Genomic DNA, 20526 nt, shown 5'->3' with positions numbered 1-20526 from the left:
CGACGCCCCTCCCCCAAGTCCCTCCTCCCTACCTTTTATCTTAGCCTGCTGGACAAACTTTCCTCATTCCTGAAGAAGGGCTTATGCCCGAAACGTCGATTCTCCTGTTCCCTGGATGCTGCCTGACCTGCTGCGCTTTTCTAGCAACACATTTTCAGCTCTGATCTCCAGCATCTGCAGACCTCACTTTCTCACCTAATTCTCACACACAGTCTGCAGGGTTGATGCTTTGATGCTTACACTAATCAGGACATTGTTTTTTGATACTCTTCCAGATACATTTATCTGATTGCAGTAGGTGACTGATCCCACTTAGAGAAGTCTTGGACTTATTAATTAAAAATTACAGTTGACAGCACCTGGAAAGTGGAACAAAACTGGCTATCTTCAGGCTTAAAATGCTTTTTTACTGCAGAGCAATAATATCTGGAGAAGGAATATAACTTTTTGATTTGTTGTCCTGGCACATGAAAAATCTACACAGGGATCATGATTTAATGCAGTCTTTTGCCTTCTAGTATCGAAGAGCTGAAAGATCCAACATTATTGTGAAATAAATCCATGTCACTAGGTGTAAGAATATATAATAATGCTTTCTATGTTATTAGACCTGTAATACTGTGAAAGCTTTTCATGCTGACAGGTTATGTTTTTTTTCACTAGGTGACTCTTCTTTCTTTTAAAGTGGAATCTGATTTCACATTTTTGGATTACATTAAAGGCGGGTATGGATCAAACTCATTTTTATACGTGTAGGCTGGTTAATCATTCGCCCTTTTGTTCAAAAATAAGCTACATCTTCAGTCATCTAAACTGTGTTGAACACCGTCGTTCTTAACTCTCTTTCAGAACTCAGCTAAATTTCACCGTGGCGATAGATTTCACTGCATCTAATGGTGAGTTTGAAAGAAAAATTGAAGTTGCACACTTCAGCCATGCCTTCTATTATTCATTAATGTCATGCAGCCATTACTGTCAAGACCTGCATTTATTGCCCATCCCTAATTTGCCTTGGCAAGCTGATTTGTTGAATATAATTAATTGGCTCGCTCGTCAGCTCAGTGCACAGTCAGTTATGTTGCAATGGGTCTATAGCCACAGAGAGATTCGATTAGATAAGGAGAACAGATTTCCTTCCCTGAAGGGGATTTGTCAGTCAGATGGGATTTTATACAGGTGGACTCATAACGTCTCTGGAGCTAGTGAGGGCAGGACAGTGTGGCACAGTGGCTCAGTGGTTGCACTGCTGCCTCACAGCGCCGGGGTGTGGGTTCAATTCCAGTCTGTGCAAAGTTTACACATTCTCCCCTGTGTGGGTTTCCTCGGGGTGCTCGGGGTTTCTCCCACAATCCAAGATGTGCAGGTCAGGTAAATTGGCCGTGCAAAATTGCCCATAGTGTTCAGGGATGTGTAGGTTAGGTACATTAGTCAGGGGAAATGTAGCATAATAGGGTAGGGGAATGGGTCTGGCTGGGTGTGGATTTGTTGGGCCTAATGGCCTGTTTCCACACTGTAGGGATTCTATGATTCCAGGGATTCTATGATTCTATGAAAGAATCAGGCAACTTAGCTCTGGAAAGAAACTCATGGTCTCCTCACCACCTCAGCAATTAAGTGGTAGGTAGCAAGATCCATTGTGGACTTTCTCAACATATCAGTAATTAAGGTCCTTAAGTGACCACTTAAGGTATTCAAATTGCCCCCTCCCTGATTAGCTACCTCTTGATGAGTGAGAACAGTGGCTAGTCTTCTGACTGGGAAGCCTGGCGGGTTGAACAGAGTCCTTCAACTTCCTCAATAGGGACAATCGGAGGCACAGACAAAACCATACCCTCCCCTCACCTCCAACTCCCCAGATCCTCCCCCACTAACCGCCACAATCCTCACCCTGTGAAAAGAAAATTGAAAAAAAACACTTGCTTTCTTGCTGCTGGATCATCTGGGAAGTGGTCATTAACAAACATACTTTAGGATCAGAAGCGAAAAATCATAGAATCCCTTTGTGTGAAAGTGACCATTCAATCCATTGAGTCCAAACAGCATCCCATCCAGACCCAGCCCCCTACCCTAGTTCCGTGACCCTGAACCCGTGTTGGGTGTTCCCAGACAACATCTCTGGGAAACTTGTGGATCGTTTCAGAGAACATCTCTGGGACACCCGCACCAACCAACCCCACCACTCCGTGGCTGAACACTTTAAATCCCCCTCCCACTTCCCCAACAACATGCAGGTCTTGGGCCTCCTCCATTGCCAAACCCTGACCACCCAACACCTGGAGGAAGAAAGCCTCATCTTCCACCTTGGGATCTCTAACCACATGGGATGAATGTGGATTTAACCAGATTCCCCATTTCCCCTCCTCCTACCGTATCCCAGTCTCAACTTTCCAATTTAGCACCGCCCTCTATCGCATTCCCAGCAACCTTGCTCCCAGCCCCACCCCCCTCCCATTTATCTCTCAGCCTCCTTGGCCCACAAGCCTCATTCTTGATGAAGAGCTTATGCCCGAAACATTGACTCTCGGATGCTGCCTGAATGGCTGTGCTTTTTCAGAGCCACATTCTTTGACTTTAAGGGTTGTTAATGCGATAAATAAGATATTACCATAATGCTACTACATGAGAAGAATGTCAGAGGTCACAGTTGTTTAAAATAATGAAATACAGAAATTATACTTTCGATAAAATTTATTTGAGGAGAGCAGTGAAACTATAACATTTACGTGTGGTGAACAATAAAACTCAAACTTTGCTAAATTTGTTTAAGCTTAAGTAAACCTCTGGTTTAAATTGATTTCAAACAATAACACTGAAATAATGTTCAAATTATAATAATCTTTTGTGTATTTTTTTATTTTTGTATGCAATATAAGTAATCTCCATTATCCTTGCTTTTATGTAAAGAGAGTGATTTGATTTGGTTCTTTTCTATATCATGTTTCGTTTCTCATGCAGGAAACCCTTCACAGCCCACTTCCCTTCACTACATGAACCCATATCAGATGAATGCATATGCCATGGCATTAAAAGCAGTTGGAGAGATCATTCAGGACTACGACAGTGACAAGCTCTTTCCAGCATTAGGATTTGGAGCGAAGCTACCACCAGATGGGAAAGTATCCCATGAATTTCCACTGGTAGGTAAATATTATACTGGAGAGCAACAGTGAGGAAGCACATGTAGTCTGGGAATATTTTCACACAGAATTTAGCAGCAAATGCTATGCCTACCCAAGCTTTCCCGCTCTTGTTCATTGCTGTTATGCCTTGCCATAGGACGAAAGAGGTGCAAAGCTTTCTTTGCTACATTTGGAGGAAGAACTTTTTTGTCCTCTGTGAATTTTGAGGAGGATGAACTGAATCCTTTCTTCATCCTCTTGAGTTAGTTATAACAAAATTTGAAAGTTTAGAAGGTTTTAATACTGCTACTTTAGTGTGTACTTAACGATGTGTAGGTTGGTGTAAAAGAAATAGGGCAAATGGATTTTTCCAGTTAATTATGTAAAGATTTCAATTTCAGTAACACACGCCCATACACTTCAAATATCTTTGCTAATGCCAGGTATGCTTCTGCTTTTGAGAGAGATTTCAGAGAGAAGGAGGAGTCAGGCTGTTACCCTTTTTCCTCATACCTGAAGAGAGAGAGAGAGAGATGGGGAGGAGAGAGATTTGTATTCTCTTACAATGAGAATGTAGAGTTTTGTTATTTGACAATAATATTGAACCAAAAGTTCCCATTGTTCTTGGAAGAAGCCTAGATTTAATAAGTGGGGAAAGTCCCCCATGTCAACAATGTAAGTCCCTTTGTCATCCATTTTGGAAACTTTCAGATACTTGACAAGCTTGAAATTGCAAAATTATCTGGCAGCCACCTCCAAGTGCATCATGGTTACTTTAAAAAATATTTAAAGTGAAACCAGATGATAAGATTGAAGGTTAGTTAATACATATATACATACCTTCAAACAGACTTTATGTGAACAATTTTAATCTAGTCCTCACATCAAAAAATGGCAACCTTGCTCCCAGCCCCACCCCCACCCCCCCCCCCCCCCCCCCTCCCATTTATCTCTCAGCCTCCTTGGCCCACAAGCCTCATTCCTCTCATTCCTGATGAAGAGCTTATGCCCGTAACATTGACTCTCGGATGCTGCCTGAATGGGTGTGCTTTTCCAGAGCCCTTTGCACCTAGCATGATTTACATTGTCCTCAAGCCTTGGAGAGCGTAATTGTGTGAGCGGGGGTTAAAATCTGCAATTCTTCCAAATCCATGGGTATCTCAATTTATCGCTTAGACTAAAATTAAACAGATTGAGGAGTAACCTCATCAGTTTGGGGAAGATGGAATTGTGCATGCCATGGAAAAGGTCACAAGTTTTAGAGTCATAGAGATTTACAGCATTGAAAGAGATGCTTCTGTCCAACTCGTCTCTGCTGTCCAAAATCTAAACTAATCTCGTCCCATTTGCCAGCATTTGGCCCATATCCCTCAAAATCCTTCCTATTCATATACTCATCTAGATGCCTTTTAAATGTTGTAATTGTACCAGCCTCCTCTACTTCCTGACAGCTCATTCCATTCACACACCACCTTCTGCGTGAAAACATTGCCCCTTCAGTCCCTTTTAAATCTTTCCCTCTCACCTTAAATCTATGCCCTCTAATTTTGGCCTCCCCTCCCCTGGGAAAAAGACCTTGGCTATTCACCCTATCCATGCTCCTCATGATTTTAAAAACCTCTGTAAGATCACCCCTCAATCTTTGATGCTCCAAGGAAAATTGCTAGAAAAACAGCCCCAGCCTATTCAGTCTATCCCTGTAGCTCAAGACCCCTACCCCGGCAACATCTTTGTGAATCTTTTCAGTACCCTTTCAAATTTTACAAGATCTTTCCTATAGCAGGGAGACCGGAATGGAATGCAGTATTCCAAAAGTGTCTAACCAATGTCCTGTACAACCGCCTTTGTTGCAAGTTATATTTTTTTCTGACATGCTCCACTGTTTTATAGCCATATTAACATCACCCCTAGCTTCGGAATGTAATGATGACCCAGGCTCAAGGGTGATCCATTTCACTAATCCTACTGCTCTTCCCAGAATTTTCAATGCAAAGGGCTGAGAACTTACAGTCTTTTGGCGGACAGAACTCTTTTTTAAAAAAAGGAAGTTTAGCTTAGAATAGTTCATTACTGTCTTGAGGCTAAAGTTCATTGACTTTTGTCAAATTTTCTTTTAAAATCCAGTGCCCGTTACAGCAAGCTATTGGCAACACAATGGATCAAGATTTGTTCGTTGTGTAATCATGAACAATGTCATGGTCTATTTTGCACAGATTGAGCTACATACAGCACACAAAAGAAATCTACCCTCAGTGAGACTGAAACTCACAATAGTCAAAATTACTTCTCTCTGCCATAGCAGCAGAATCAGTCTTTTCCCAGACAGTGAGTGACGGGCTAATAACTCAGCTCATTTCTGCCATCATTTTAACCTGGCTATATTGCACTCAGAGAGCTCACAGATTGCATGATGAACAAGTCAGTAATGACTCTGCTGTCCTGTTTCAGAACCACTTGTCACTTTATAACTAATTAGAATCCTAGAATCCCTCCAGTGTGGAAGCAGGCCCTTCAGCCCATCAAATTTACACCAACCCTCTGAAGGACGTTCCAGTACAAACTGCCATTTGAGGAAGAAAGTTCCAAACCTCCAAGTACTTTAACAACTCTCCTGAATGACCTGGCCCTAATTCTTAGGCTGTGCTTCCTCTTTCTAGAATCTTATACCAGTAGAAATCGTTATCATTATCTATCCTATTTTTCTCTATTAATATTCAGAAGACCTTGATTAACCTTCTAAATTCAAGAGAACAAAGGCCTAATTTGTGTAGTCTCTCCTCATAAATTAACCCCTAAAGTCCAGGTATTATCTGGGTAAACCTGTTTTGAACTACCTCCTTGCTAAGGCATGATGCCCGGATCTGCTCACAGGTCTTAGTAGGGTCTGACTAGAGTTTATATCATGTTTGTGACCCTATACTCCAGTCCTTTAGATATGAAGGCCAGCAAACCATCAGCCTTCTTAACCATTTGGCTGCACTTATTGGTGCCGTTTTAAAGAGCCACAACCTGAACCTCCAAATCTCATTGGACATCCACTGTAATTAACTTGGTGTGCCTTGTGAAAAATACCCTGATCTATCCTGCTTCAGTCCAAAACAGATAATCTTACACTTGTTTATATTAAAATTCATCTGCCAAAGATTTGCCCATTTACCTAATCTATAAATATCCTGTTGTAAATTTATGTAGTCATCAACACTGTGTATAATGCTGCCTCAATTGTGGCATCAGCAAATTTGGATATTTGACTTTTTAGTCAAATAATTAATATTGTGAACAATTGAGGTCTCAACGCAGATCCATGTGGGATACTTCTAGTTATGTCCTGCCAATTTGAGTATTTACCCATTATTCCAACTCTCTGTTTCGTGCCATCCAACCAATTTCCTATCCAAGTCAGTAATTTGCCCTGGTTTCTATGGATTTCCATCTTAGCTAACAGTATCTTGTGTGGGACTTCATCAAAGATCCATATAAACAACATATATTGAATTACATTTGACTGCCACCTTTACCACCTCTTCAAAATTCTGTGGGATTTGTCAGACATGACCTACCCTTTATGAATCCATGCTGACTTTTTCTGATAACCAAAATATTTTCAAGGTGATCAGTTACCCTTGATTATAGAATCCAACAATTTCCCCATTGTAGATGTTAGGCTAACTTGTCTATAATTCCCTGGTTTCCTTCTGTCAGACTTCTTAAAGAGTGTAGTGACATGAGAAAATTTCCAATCGAGAGGTAGAACTCCTGAATCCAGGGAGATCTTAAAGATTATGGTTAGGGCATTAGCAATGTACTCTCCTACCTTCTTTAACACCCGTGGATGGAAACCATCAGGCCCTGGGGATTTGTCACTCTTCAGTTCCCATTCAATACCTCAACATTGATGATTTACTTAGGCTAATTTTACTTAGACCCTGTGCCTGATCCTCTGTTAATTTCTTTGAGAGTCCTAGCAAGTTATCCTCATTTTTCTGCTGTGAATAATGAAGCAAAATAATCGTTCAGCATGATGCCATTTCCCCATGGTCATTGACAACATCCTCACTCAGCCTTCAGTTGGCCAATAGTACTTTTACTCAGCCGCTTTCCCTTTACATAACTACAAATTGTCTTTTATGTCCTTTGCAGGTTTCCTTTCATAATCCATTTTAATCACTCTTATAAGCCGATTTGTGGCCCTTTGTTGGTCTTTGTATTGGTCTCATTATGTAGGATCTGTCCTGTTCTTTGCATTTTTTTATAAGCTCTTTCTTGTAATTGGATTTTGTCCTTTACCTCCTTGGATGTCCGTGCTTTTTATTTATAAGGTGGAGCTGTTCCTTCTCATGGGTGCAAACTGATTCTCAATAGCATTAAATGTTTCTTTGAGGTTGTTTTACCTATTATCAGAACTTCCTGTTTACTGTGGATGGTCTCTGCCTCATCCCATTAAAGTCTGCCTTACTTAAATCCAAAATTTTAGTATCTGATCTTTGCTTATTTATTACAGACACTACATGAAACTCAATCATATTATGATCAATATGTGACAAATACTAACAGTTAGGTCATGACTTAAGTCAGACTCATTGCTCATTCTGGATCCAATATTGCTTGTTCCCTTGTTGCATCCAAGATATACTGCTGTAGAAAACTATACCGGACACACTCTAGAAATTCACAACCTTTCTGGCAGGTGCTTGTCTGGCTCTCTCAGCCAATGTTAAGATTAAAATTTCTCAATTAATACCAATCTGCCTTTGCTACACAGTGCCTTATTTTAGCATTTACACAATCGAGCACATCTGAGATACTATGAATGACATCTATTGTGGTTTTAGTTCCTTTACATCTCCTCAGTTCCACTCATAATCTCAAAGGGCCAAATAGCCCATTCCACCTATTTCGATAAGGTCTCCACTGGGTGCTTTCCCCTCATTCCATCCTCCCTCACCATTGAAGTGATTCTGTTTCTAATCAGAAATGCTACTGTACTCCCTTGGTGTTTTCTCTGTCCCTCCTGTAAACCTTATACCCTGTTTAGTTCCCAGTCCTGACAATCCTGCAGCTGTGTCTCTGTAATGGCTACAATCTCATAGCTTCAAATTTGAATCTGTGCTTGCAGCTCTTTTAATGTGTTCCTTACATTCTGTGCATTTATATCATGAACTCTAATTTTGGCTGTATACTATATCCTGTTATTCAGAAGGTTTTAATATTTTCTCCATCCCATCTTGTTGAATGCACCTTTTATAGTCTGATCCTGTTTATTAAACTGGCCCTGCTTGTTGATCTTATTTACCTCTACCTGCTCTGGTTTCCACCACACAATGCCACCCTGGTTTAACCCATCTAGCAAATCTCCCACAATGATATTGGTGACCCTCCAGTTTCCCACTTACCCTGGAAGAGATCCCAATGATCCAGATATCTGAATCAGTCCATCCTGACCACTTCTTAAGCTACATATTCAGCAGTGCTACCTTTCTATTACTGGCCTCACTAGCAAGTGGCATAGAGGTGCTACTTGTTTAACTTTCTGCCTAAATTCCTTTTGCAGGATTTCATAATCCTTCCTGCCAATGTCGTTACTTCCGATTTGGACCACGACCGCTGACTGTTCACCATCCTCTTTCAGAATATCCAGTGCCCGCTCCTGTCACCATGGAGGCAATGCACCATTCTGGAGTCTGGCTGGGGCCACAGAAACACCAATCTGTGCCCTTGACTCTACAGTCCCTGGCTACCACTGCTCCCTGTTGTTCAACAGAACCAGTTATGGTGCCACCTTTCTAACTACTGATGTCGGCATCCCCTGATAGGCCATCCACCAACAACAGTATCCAAAATGGTATACTTGTTTGAGAGGGAAAGAATCACAGGAATCTCCTGCACTGAACGCCTGCTCCTCCTCGTGGTCTGCTTCAACCCAGTTCCAAGGAAATGTCACCAGACCCGAAACGTTGACTCTGATTTCTCTTCACAGATGCTGACACACTTGCGCTGAGCTTTGTCAGACGTTTCTGTTTTTGTGCTTCAACTTTGGGTCTTGCCACATTCCTGAAACTCCTATCCATGATGCTTTCCACCTCCTGCAGGCTCCTACGGAGTCCCACTATCACTCCAATCAAAGCATGCATTCCAAGAGGAAGTGTAGGTGGACACACTTCTTGCAGATGTGGTTGTCAGGGATGATCGAACTGTCCCTGATTTCCCACTTCTCACAAGAGAAGCATACCCGCCACAATCTGCCATTTCTAGTGACTACTAGATAAATAAATAAATAAATATTAGCTGCTTACTTAAATTACAGCTATTATTTACCAACCCAGAGGCTTACTAAATATATTACCCTCCAAACAACACTCCAAATACTCCACCCTGCATCATAATCAAATTCCAACTGCTCTAAAACCATAAGGAAATGAAACAGTTTTAAAAAAAGAACACAAGGGTAAAAAAAAATCACCTGATTAATATCTTAATTTTGAAGATATATTTTGTTCATAAAAATATCTTTATATACATACATAGTCTCTAAAACAGTTTGGTTTTGCACAGTAGTGCATGAGAAAACAAACATTGGAGTTTGACTCTATCCAGCAAACAAACCAAAGGCATCTCTTACTTGTACAAGATTATATTTGAGGCACTAGGAGGGTCTGATAATAAAGGACCCTATTTTACTTTGGCAGAAAGACCTCAGACAGTGGCCTTTCCCCAGTGAGCCTGGGCAGCAGCTGCCGCAAGCTTTAATGCATCCCTCAGCACATGTTCCTGAACCTGGGAATGTGCTAGTCTGCAACACCTCAGTTGAGATCAATACCTTGTTCTGGAAGACCACAGAGCGTCTTTTACTGAGTTGATGCAATTGATGTTTGTCTCAGTGTGCATCCCGGGGAGCAGACACAGTGGTTAGCACTGCAGCTTCACAGCGCCAGAGACCCGGGTTCAATTCCCACCTCAGGCAACTGTCTGTGTGGAGTTTGCAAATTCTCTCCGTGTCTGCGTGGGTTTCCTCCGGGTGCTCCGGTTTCCTCCCACAGTCCAAAAATGTGCAGGTTAGGTGAATTGGCCATGCTAAATTGCCCATAATGTTAGGTGAAGGGGTAAATGTAGGAGAATGGGTCTGAGTGGGTTGCTCTTCGGAGGATCAGTGTGGAATTGTTGGGCAAAAGGGCCTGTTTCCACACTGTAAATAATCTAAAAAAAAAGCACAGAAATCTGTGTCACTGAGCTGCTCGGGATGAACCTCAACAAGAACCACTGCATCTTCCTCCAGACGTCCTTTGCAAAAGCACATTCCAGAAGGAGATGTGTGACAGTCTCTACCCCCACACCACCCACACCAAACCCCCCCCACCCTCCCAATATGGCGGCTGCTTTCAGGGCAGCGTGTGATGGAGCAGACAGTCTGGGTGTACACGAAAGATCTCACAAATAGAGCCCTTCTCACCACCAGCCAAGTGATGTCTTGGTGCATGTTAGAAAGATCTGGCAATGAGGCATTCTGCCAAATGACTTTGACAGTCTGCTCAGGGAACAACTCGATAGGATCCACCCTCTCCTTTTCCCACAGGGTCTGGGAGACTCTGGGTGCTGACCACTTCCTGATGGACTTGTGGTCAAAATGTTTCTTTTTGCAAATTTCTCCATTAAGTAAGAGAGATTCAGAACAGTCCAATTCTTTGCAATACCAGGTACAGGTAGGACCTCAGTATGTAGTAACACTTGAGTGTTTGCGTTCTGAGGGTCTCCACATAGCTTGATGCAGCCTTTTTGCTCAGATTTGCCTTCAGTTCACAAACTCATGAGCTTCTGTGACTAGTTCGAACTGACCTCAGGAGCCAAGGTAAATTGAGGCAAGAGTGAGGCCATGTTCTTTGGGAACTGGGCCAACTGATCCTTTATTCGCTTTTCCATCAGGACCTGAAGGTGCTAGGGAATATGGTTTAGAGGGGCTATGGTGTGCACAAAATCTTGGGCTTTTGGAACCATCAGTCCCTCTCCATTGCAGGTAAAAACGTGGTCATCAGGTGTGAGGCACTCACTGTGTTGTTGTACATGGCGCAGGTGTGGTCCATTCGCCGAACTTGAGTCATCTTCCACTTCATCTGACGGCCCGTGTTCACAGGGACACCATGTACAAACCTCCGGATAAGGAGGGTAAGAATGCAACCAACGCCACCTTCATCCTGACGGCCACCTGATTGATACTCACATCAGGAGCACTCTTGTGCAGCACAACAAATTAGTCTTATTAACCTGACTGAATTTTTCGAGGAGGTGACAAAGATCAGCAAGGCAGCCTTTGTGTGGAGCTGCAAAAAAATGGGGGAGATACTAATTGAGTATTTTGCATCAGTATTTACTGTGGAAAAGGATATGAAAGATATAGACTGTAGGGAAATAGATGGTGACATCTTGCAAAATGTCCAGATTACAGAGAAGGAAGTGCTGGATGTCTTGAAACGGGTAAAGATGGATAAATCCCCAGGACCTGATCAGGTGTAATAGAGAACTCTGTGGGAAGCTAGAGAAGTGATTGCTGGGCCTCTTGCTGAGATATTTGTATCATCAATAGTCACAGGTGAGGTGCTGGGAAACTGGAGGTTGGCAGACATGGTGCCACTGTTTAAGAAGGGCGGTAAAGAGAAGCCAGACTATAGACCGGTGAGCCTGACCTCAGTGGTGGGCAAGTTGTTGGAGGGAATCCTGAGGGACAGGATGTATATGTATTTGGAAAGGCAAGGACTGATTAGGGATAGTCGACATGGCTTTGTGTGTGGGAAATCATGTCTCACAAACTTGATTGAGTTTTTTGAAGAAGTATTCTATGTCCAATTTCGTTTGAGCCTTTTTTACACACTGCCTTCCTGTCATGCAGGCTATTTCACTTTACATTATGTGCTGTTAAAGTGGTCTATTCCAACTACTTTACAAGGAATCACCATTCCTAAAGGATTTTAACATGTTCCCATTCCCAAACCTGAAGGACGTAGAACTCTCAGATTCCTTAACCTTACTTTGGACCTTACTATCTTAAGAATCTAGTTCGCATTTTAACCAAACTGTCCACAAATTCTGAACATAAATCCATGTCCAAAGTGATACTGAATGACTCTGAATAAAATGATCATTTTTGATTGAAGCACCTTGCTCTTTGGCAAAATTTGTTTTAACTAGTCCATATCAACCAACATTTTTGATAAACTGGTAAACTTATGTACCTCAAATATCATGATTTACTGTAATGTCTGAGTATTTATGCTGTAAATAAAGCATAACAGTGATGTGTACACCCTCTGCATTACATTTCTGTTACTTATTATGTGTTTTTACATTGATTGTAGGAGATATGGTGATGTTTTTATATCGATTTTTTGAGGAAAGTTGATGTTTTGAAGTTTCGCTTGGTTTAGGGTTTACTGTGATTGAGCTTATTTCTTGATTATCCGGAATATTTGATCAACTGGCACACACCTGGTCCCATATGCTGCCAGTTAATAAAACGTTTGCGGAATTACATTCCCTTTACCTGATCTGTCTCACCGTCTTCACCTTCTGAACCATGCACGTCATACATAATTTCCAAACCCTTTTATTCCATTTCGGACAATTCTTTGCTTAATGGTATTTTGAGTTACATATGAAACATCTGCTGACATTCCTCGGGCATTCTCAGGGTTCATTATATCTGTTACATTGCTCACCTGTTGTCATCTGCAATAATTGCCAAATATGCCTCGATCCTCAATACTTCTAGTTATGATTCTTATTTCATGTACTTTATACACCAAAAGATAACTGTATTCAAACAGATTCTAAGTCTATGCTTTTGTGTGAGAGCTTTATTTCAATTAACCATAATCCATAAAATATATTTTCCAATTAAACCTGCTCAGATGTGAATTTACACACCTCTGAAGCAAGTGAGACCTGAATCCCGGCCTCTTAGCTCAGAGTTACGCACAGTGTCATTATGCCACCATAGCAGTACTCCATAAAGTACTCACCCCATATTTATATAATCAATTAACACCTAATTAACTATAAATTAGTATATCCATCATATGTTCCCTCTTACCATAGGTTTAAGGTATTCCTTCAGACCATATTAGATGATAACAATATAGACATTTGTGACATACATCTGGGCAGTCTCACGTTACTGCTACCATGGAAACCTCCATCATACGTGTAACTGCTGAATGTCCCATCTGAACCTTGAAATCTACCAGGAAAAAGTGCCTTCCTCACAAAATGTTAAGATTTCAGAAAATTATGTTTCTCTCTGAAAATATAGTTCACACAAATTTTATCAAAAATCAGCTAAGAGTCAATTCTGTGGCATTTCATGGAGGATTCCCTCTGTGAACTCGAGGGATTTGTCTCACACAACTCTCTTCTGCCTCCCTCATTAAGTATGTACCTTACCTCTATCGCACTGCTGTCATGTTATCTTGCCTTCAGCAGTGGAATAATACTCACTGGTGTCCAGTCCTTCTAGCGTTCTCAGTGCAGGTGCCACATTTAAACCCCAGCTGCACACTATGTCAAATGTTGCCATTCTGACCTGAAGTAACCACCCAGACCAGTGCATTGTCCGCAGTCTGGAAGAATGTGCAGTAATGGCAAACGAAGGTGAATGACCTTCAGTGCTCCACACTGGGGAAGTGCAACCATCTTCTCTCTGCTATCTCACATTCACTCTAACTCTGTGATTGCACCCAGCTCCCCATAAGGCTCATGGTCCACTACTCTCAATAATATATTCAGTATTATCCTGCAGTGGCTCTTACCCATCACAAGCCCCCATCACTGCCTTCCTTCCTTCTGTGCTTCCTATTCACCCACATAGGTGCACATCTTAGATCCTTTTAAAGAGCATTGGTGGAAGGTCTCTCATGCAACTGGAAGTTCAGCTGTGCACATTTAAGAGAAGGTATTAACTAAAGTAGTGAAGTTGAAATGAGACAGTCTGTCAAGATAGCAGCACCATCTGCTTGCTCTTTCTACGCATGTAACTCTCACATTATCACCCTCTACAACATGGTGATTAGCATGGTTTGCTCTGGAAATGTTTGGAAGCAAGTTCCTTGGGATTTTTCACCTCATTGGTTCCTGTAGCACCAGAGCTTCAGTTGCGACAGTGCCGAATATTGCAGCCTTGATTTGAAAGCCTGAATCTTTGTATATCTGTAAGCTGTCAATTTGTTTAAAACTCAAAAATAGACTAACTCCTCTGTGGTATAGCATGCACTAGCAGATGTAATGTAAGAAGTCAGTTGAATTATAAATTCTCACTGCAGTTTGTTTTAGCTTCCAAATGTTGCAACACAATCATGGGAATATAGTAATTAAAATTAATTAGACTTAATGTTACCCTTGACAGAAAAAGAGACAATAACATGGGTTTTACCAACACATCATATCCACCTCACTGAGAACAAAATGTTGAGGTTCTGTGGAGCACTACAATCTTCAAATTAATGTTTCCCTGTGTACTCATTGACAACATTAATTTTGTTTAGTTATCTAATAAGTTAATGACATTTTCTCCATCAGAATGTAACATATTGAGTTGTAAGGAAAGATTGATTTGAGCCCTCAGAGGAAAGGAAAAGCTGTAACGTTTGAATAATCATCAAAAAGGCCAGCGATCTCAGAAGCTTGTCAGAATCCGGTAATCACTTTTTACCCATTCCCATGCAATATTATAATCTCCATAGAGATGAAAAACTTTTAAAGATAAACATGAATCTTCAGCAACTGACAGGGAAGTCATCACATGGCAAGATTTTACGTTTTAAGACTTTTACTGTAATAAATGAACTAAAATCAAAATGGACTACATATAAATAGGCATTTATACACTAATTAATTATCACAACAGAAAACTCCAAATCATGTTTATATGTTACTTAGAACTCCAATCAGATAGGTAGCCTTATAGATTCAAGTTCCTTCCAACTATTCAATAGGCTCTCTCTCCCTGTCGCATAAGAACAAGTTTTCCAGTGTTCTTTTAAAGTCTTTTCACTCAATTTCTCAAGTACCTTCAAACTGACTTTCATCAGCAAGGAATTCTCTGTTGAGTTCTCAAGCGTTAAATCTTAAAAAGTCTCTTTTCTACAAATGGATAATCTGTTCTCACCAGCATTCAGTTTGGAGTTTAACACAAAAACTGTCTTTTCCCCTGCTTGGCATAGCACAAAACTGTCTACTGTTCTCCTCCCCAGGTCTCTCTTTGAACCTGAGATGGAGAGTTTGTGTTCAGCAAAACCTTGTACGTCAAGGTTTGAAAACTAACACTTGAATTTCCATGAGTTTCACTCTAGGCCTTTGTCCCCTTGACAACAAAGTCACACCGGCAAATCTCCAGACAGAGTTCAATATGATTTAACCATCCTACATTCTAGCATGTTGTTTTTTCTTAAATTCAGAGGAATAGTTTAAAATATCACTGTTTTTCTAAAATCTTGCATCTATAACATTGCTTCAATTCATCATTTATGGGAAAATAATGCAAGGAAATGGAATATTTTACGATGTGTGAACAGAGTTGTTGTATTAGCTCGCGACTTTCTCTTCCCATTCTGGAATCTCCCTCTCAAAGTATTAGTGAATGTAGAACATTGCAACTTATCTACACTTCACCTCCAGAGAAACGCCAACAATATTGTGCCTTTTTAAACATAAAATAAGACAAGTGCACCAGGCAATACAGAGTCCACCAGCAAAACATGACCAGTCTCTAGGATCTCCATCATTGACATTTCTTCTGCCACCTCCACCCTCACCATGCCTGCACATGCAAGCTTCCCAGCTTCTATAAATATAAATACCTCTGACCACGCTAAACTGGCATAGTGAAGACACTATGACAGATGGGGGATATCCCACTCTATCAATGGGACTGTCAACAGATTGGATGGATTCCTGGAATGACTTTCCATGTTTCCCCACCCCCTTACACCCACCATTGGTCACCCAATATGTCCATCAACTTGAGGCTCCACTTGTCCACATCATTTGGAGAATGAATGACGAACCGAATGATACTTAACTGTCAATCAACCCTTTATCTCCATCCCTGATATTTTTATAACTAATTAACAAAAGCATGCCAAATAATGAAAAAAACAGAACAGCTATTTTAACACACTATGACATTTCTCTCAGCAGTGCCTAGGAGAGTAATCTTTAATCACTAGAGGGTATAGAACATGCCTGGAGGATCTGCATCTCTATCAGTCAAGAATATGCCAGATATTTACTTCAGAGAAACTTGCAAACCTCAGGAATAGTGTTAACATATCAACTTTGTCTCATTACCAAGGCCTGGAACTAGTCTCCTGGCACTCGTTTCTGCAGGGTACAGGAAAATGCATTTTGTTCTTGCACACTTGAGTTTTGGTTTGTGCTAGACAATGGAATGATTAATATGTTAATGTCATCTGAATACAGAATCATTGACATTATTCTGCTGAATGGTGTCTTTGATAGCTGGCTAAGCAGAGTTAGCTGCCATTGCAGACATTCAAAACATTTAGAAACTAGTGATGAAATTAAAAGTGCTAGTTTGTTGGTATATTTTAGCTGACAGAGCTGCACATTATCTTGTAATGGATTCATCAGATCCTTTAGCATCAACCAAACATCTAACATTTTGGGATGGGCAATTTAACTTTGCAATTCTACATGGAATCTACTTTCTTGTCACAGAAGCTGCCAGACTGCTGAGCTTCTCCAGCAAGTTCTATTTTTGTTAAGGCACAATCTCTGGTTGGCCACAGTTGTTTGAGAGACAGTCTAAGAAGTCAGTCTACAGTCAGCATATCATCCGAGTTAGCTTTATCAGTCTTTGAGGAATCCTGTCATGTTCAACATTGGCTTGTATTTTGAGATAAATTGCTGTAAATATGTTATTACGTACTGTTCACTTATGTTATGAAGATGTGGGTGTACTGCATCTTTAAGAGAGTTAGAAGCTAGCAGAACTACATGACAGCACCAAGTGTTCTCAATAGGGTATCAATGCAACACTTGGTCGAAAGCTAGATTAGTTGTATTGCCTGGAAATGACAAAACAGATTAAAATTAGGCCAGTTTAATTTATACCCCCAAAAATTTCAAGTTTGAATTTAGTATATTGACAATCTTAAAAGCCAATGACACAATACAATGCTTTGGGGGGGGGGGGGGGGGATATAAGATCGGGGAAAAAATGAACAGTTGGGAGGAGAACTGCCAAGCCAGCATGCAGAAACTGCCTGAAAAATAGCTCTCTTAAAGGTACCTTTTTCGATCAGGAATCTGTGAAGCAGAATCCCCAAGAAGAAAAGAAGACTGGAATACAGAGAAGAATCAAAAGCTGCCTGGTTTTGAGATAAGAAGTTATGTTTTGTAAATTTTAACCCCCTGAGAAAAAGAACAAGAAATGACATCTCCACAGGAAATGACATCACCACAGGAAATGACATCACCAACCCAAAGAAACCCAAACATATAATTAGAAAGCAGGAGTCATGTGCAGTGCTTTGCCTGAGGCCCACTGAAGATGTTACCTAGTAGGGTGATGAAACGTCTGGAAATGAACCTTCCAGCTTATCAGACTAATATTGTAGAAGGGGAAGGTAAAAGTTAGGTGAGCGTAAGGAGTTGTAAATAGTTGTTAGTTAATTATTCTCTGTTATACTTTAAGAAATTAAGTTGTTATTTTTACTTTAACTAGTTCTTAGCCTCTCAAATTTTCACAGATTACTGTACAGGATAGATCTTTTCTATGTTGCTGGGTTAAAATAAGCAGTAGAGTTTACCCCATGTCGTAACAGGCTGGGGACTCGTCATGAGGATTTGAACTGGTTTAGACAGATTTGAATAGATTTGAGGTACGAAAAATCTCATCGGATTTAAACACTTGCAGGTGAGTGTCCTAGATCTTTAAACAAAATATAGGTGAGACAATTTGTTTAATTTTGGTGACTTGTGATTGATTAAATTAAAAGTGAGAGAAATGGCTCTTAAAATTGTTAAAGAAGTTCTGGGATTTGAAGATGATTCTCAAATTTGCCAAGGCAGTTTAGAAGGAAAGAAAAAGGCCATAACTTTAGAATTAGCAAATTAGTTAGATTCAGGTTTAACCAAGGACAAAAGTAAAGCTGAAATTGTCAGGGAATTATTCAAACACTTAGGTGTGTCAGAGAAACAGATAAGCGCAGTGGATGTAAAAAAAACTTAAATTACAATTGAGGAAAATTGAGTTAGAACATAAAGAGAGAGAGGGAGAGAGAAGAAAGGAAGAGAGAGAGGAAATAGACAGAGATTCTTAGTTGATCAAAATGAGAGAGAATTCGAACTTGAGCAGTTGCAACTTAGTCAGCAAAGTCTTGTTTACAGGATGGAGATGAAAAGAGAAGGTACTAATATATATTGATGAGAAAGGTGTTGAAGCCTTCTTTATTTCATTTGAAAAATTAGCTAGGCAGATGGAGTGGTCCGAGGATTTATGGGTAATGCTAGTTCAGACTAAACTGGGTAGGCAGAGCTAGTGAGGTATTTGCCGCACTGTCAGATGAGGTGTCAAGAGATTATGAAGAGGTTAAACAGGCTATTTTAAGTGCTTATGAATTGGTGCCAGAAGCGTATAGTCAGTGGTTCAGAAATACAAAAAAGGAACCAGGTCAGACTTATGTTGAGTTTGAAAGAATTAAACATAGTCATTTTGATCAATGGGTGTGTGAGATTATTCTGCTGGAGGAATTTTAAAGTTCACTTCCACAAATAGTAAGAATTCATGTGGAGGAGGAGAAATATCAGGAAGTGTGAAGGGCAGCAGAATGAGCAGATGAGTACATGTTAGTGCATAAGACAAGGTTCTAACCAGAATTTAATCCTGTGAAGGATTGAATTTGGGAGAAGGAGGGATCCTCACTAGGAAACCAAGAGTAGACAACACTGGTAAGAAGTTACCACAGGATAGAAAAGAAGCCCAAGAGGGTGGAAAGGAGGTGAAAGGCCTCAGATATTTCCATTGTGGTAAAGTGGGACACATAAAGTCACAGGCTGGTTGTTAAAGAAAGGCGTTGTGGGAAAAGATGTGGTAAAAGAAGCTACGCCGGTGGCATTAGTGAAGGTAGTAAAGGAAACCCCAAGAAAAGCTGAGAAGGTGCAGGAGAGTGCTCAACCTAGGCAGGGGCTAGGTATGGAGTTAGTCCCTGATTTGTAAAAAGTATTTGCCTCTGTGGGTAAAGTTTACTCAGAAAGAAAAGGGGGAGAAGGACAAGAAGTTATAATTTTGAGAGATATAGGATCTAACAAGCCACTGATATAAGGAAATGGCGAGTATGCGCTCTTTCTGATCTGTTATCCGAGACTGTAGTAATTTGTGGGATAGATGGACAGAAATTTAGCATTTCGCCTATGTAAGATCAGGTTGGATTGCCATCTTAAGACTGGGGAAGTTACAGTGGGAGTGATTGACAGAGTGTCAGTTCTAGGAATTCAGTTTGTTCTTGGGAATGATTTGTCAGGATCCAAGGTGGGAGTGACACCCCTTGTTGTGGAGAAGTCTAAGGAACTGAGGAATTAAAACAAAAATATCCTGGTATTTTCCTAGACTGTGTGGTAACCAGATCCCACAATCATAAGTCACAGCACGAAGCGAAAAGTAAAGAGAAAGATGAAGGAATTGAAGTTCAGTTAGTGGATACCCAGTTTGACGTGATGGTGCAGAAAAAACCTGAATAGGCAGAGGGTCAGACAGAAGTGTTTAGGTAAACTGCTCCTCGGATGCTGCCTGAAATGCTGTGCTTTTCCAGCATCTCTAATTCAGAAGTGTTTAGCCCTGAAAGACTAAGAGCCTTGCAATAGCAAGACAAGAGAATAAAAGATATATATGTGGATGCGTACTCCAAAAAGGAGTCAGAGAATATTCTGGAGGGTTATTATCTAAAAGAAAGAATCCTAAGGCGGAAATGAAGACCATAACAGGTTAGTGCAGAGGAGAAATGGGCTGAAGTGCATCAAATTGTGTTGCTGGTAGCAAACACACAGGAGATGTTATGAGTAGCTCATGAACCACCTGTAGGAGGTCGCCTTGGGGTACGAAAGACTCAGGCTAAGGTACAAAACATTTTTATTGGCTTGGAATGCACAAGGATGTGGTTAATATTTGCTGTACATGTCAAATGGTAGGTAAGCCACAGGCGGTAATAAACCAGCACCTTTGTTTCCAATTCCCACATTTGAAGAACATTTCATGTGGGTAATAATTGATTGTGTAAGTCCCCACCCGAGAACTAAAAATGGGAACCAGTAATTATAAACCATAATGGATGTGTCTACTAGATTTCCAGAGGCAATTCCATTCTGGAGTATCAAGGCAAAAAGGGTGGTGGAGGAGTTAGTAGCT

At 40.7% G+C, this 20526-nt stretch overlaps 1 protein-coding gene across 1 annotated transcript in view; it reads left to right on the top strand.

The window, feature by feature from the left end:
• LOC122558872 (copine-9-like) overlaps positions 1–20526 on the top strand; it is a 405261-nt gene that overhangs the window by 345963 nt on the left and 38772 nt on the right. Inside the window, exons 13-15 of the mRNA XM_043707757.2 lie at positions 664–725; positions 850–896; positions 2956–3137. Coding sequence (XP_043563692.1) covers positions 664–725; positions 850–896; positions 2956–3137 — 291 coding nt within the window. The remainder of the gene's footprint in view (positions 1–663; positions 726–849; positions 897–2955; positions 3138–20526) is intronic.

Source organism: Chiloscyllium plagiosum, unplaced genomic scaffold (assembly GCF_037043375.1).
Source record: "Chiloscyllium plagiosum isolate Xiang-an unplaced genomic scaffold, Cpla_swu_hap1 HiC_scaffold_14, whole genome shotgun sequence".
NCBI lineage: Eukaryota > Metazoa > Chordata > Chondrichthyes > Orectolobiformes > Hemiscylliidae > Chiloscyllium > Chiloscyllium plagiosum.
This window is presented reverse-complemented; position numbering and strand designations above follow the sequence as displayed.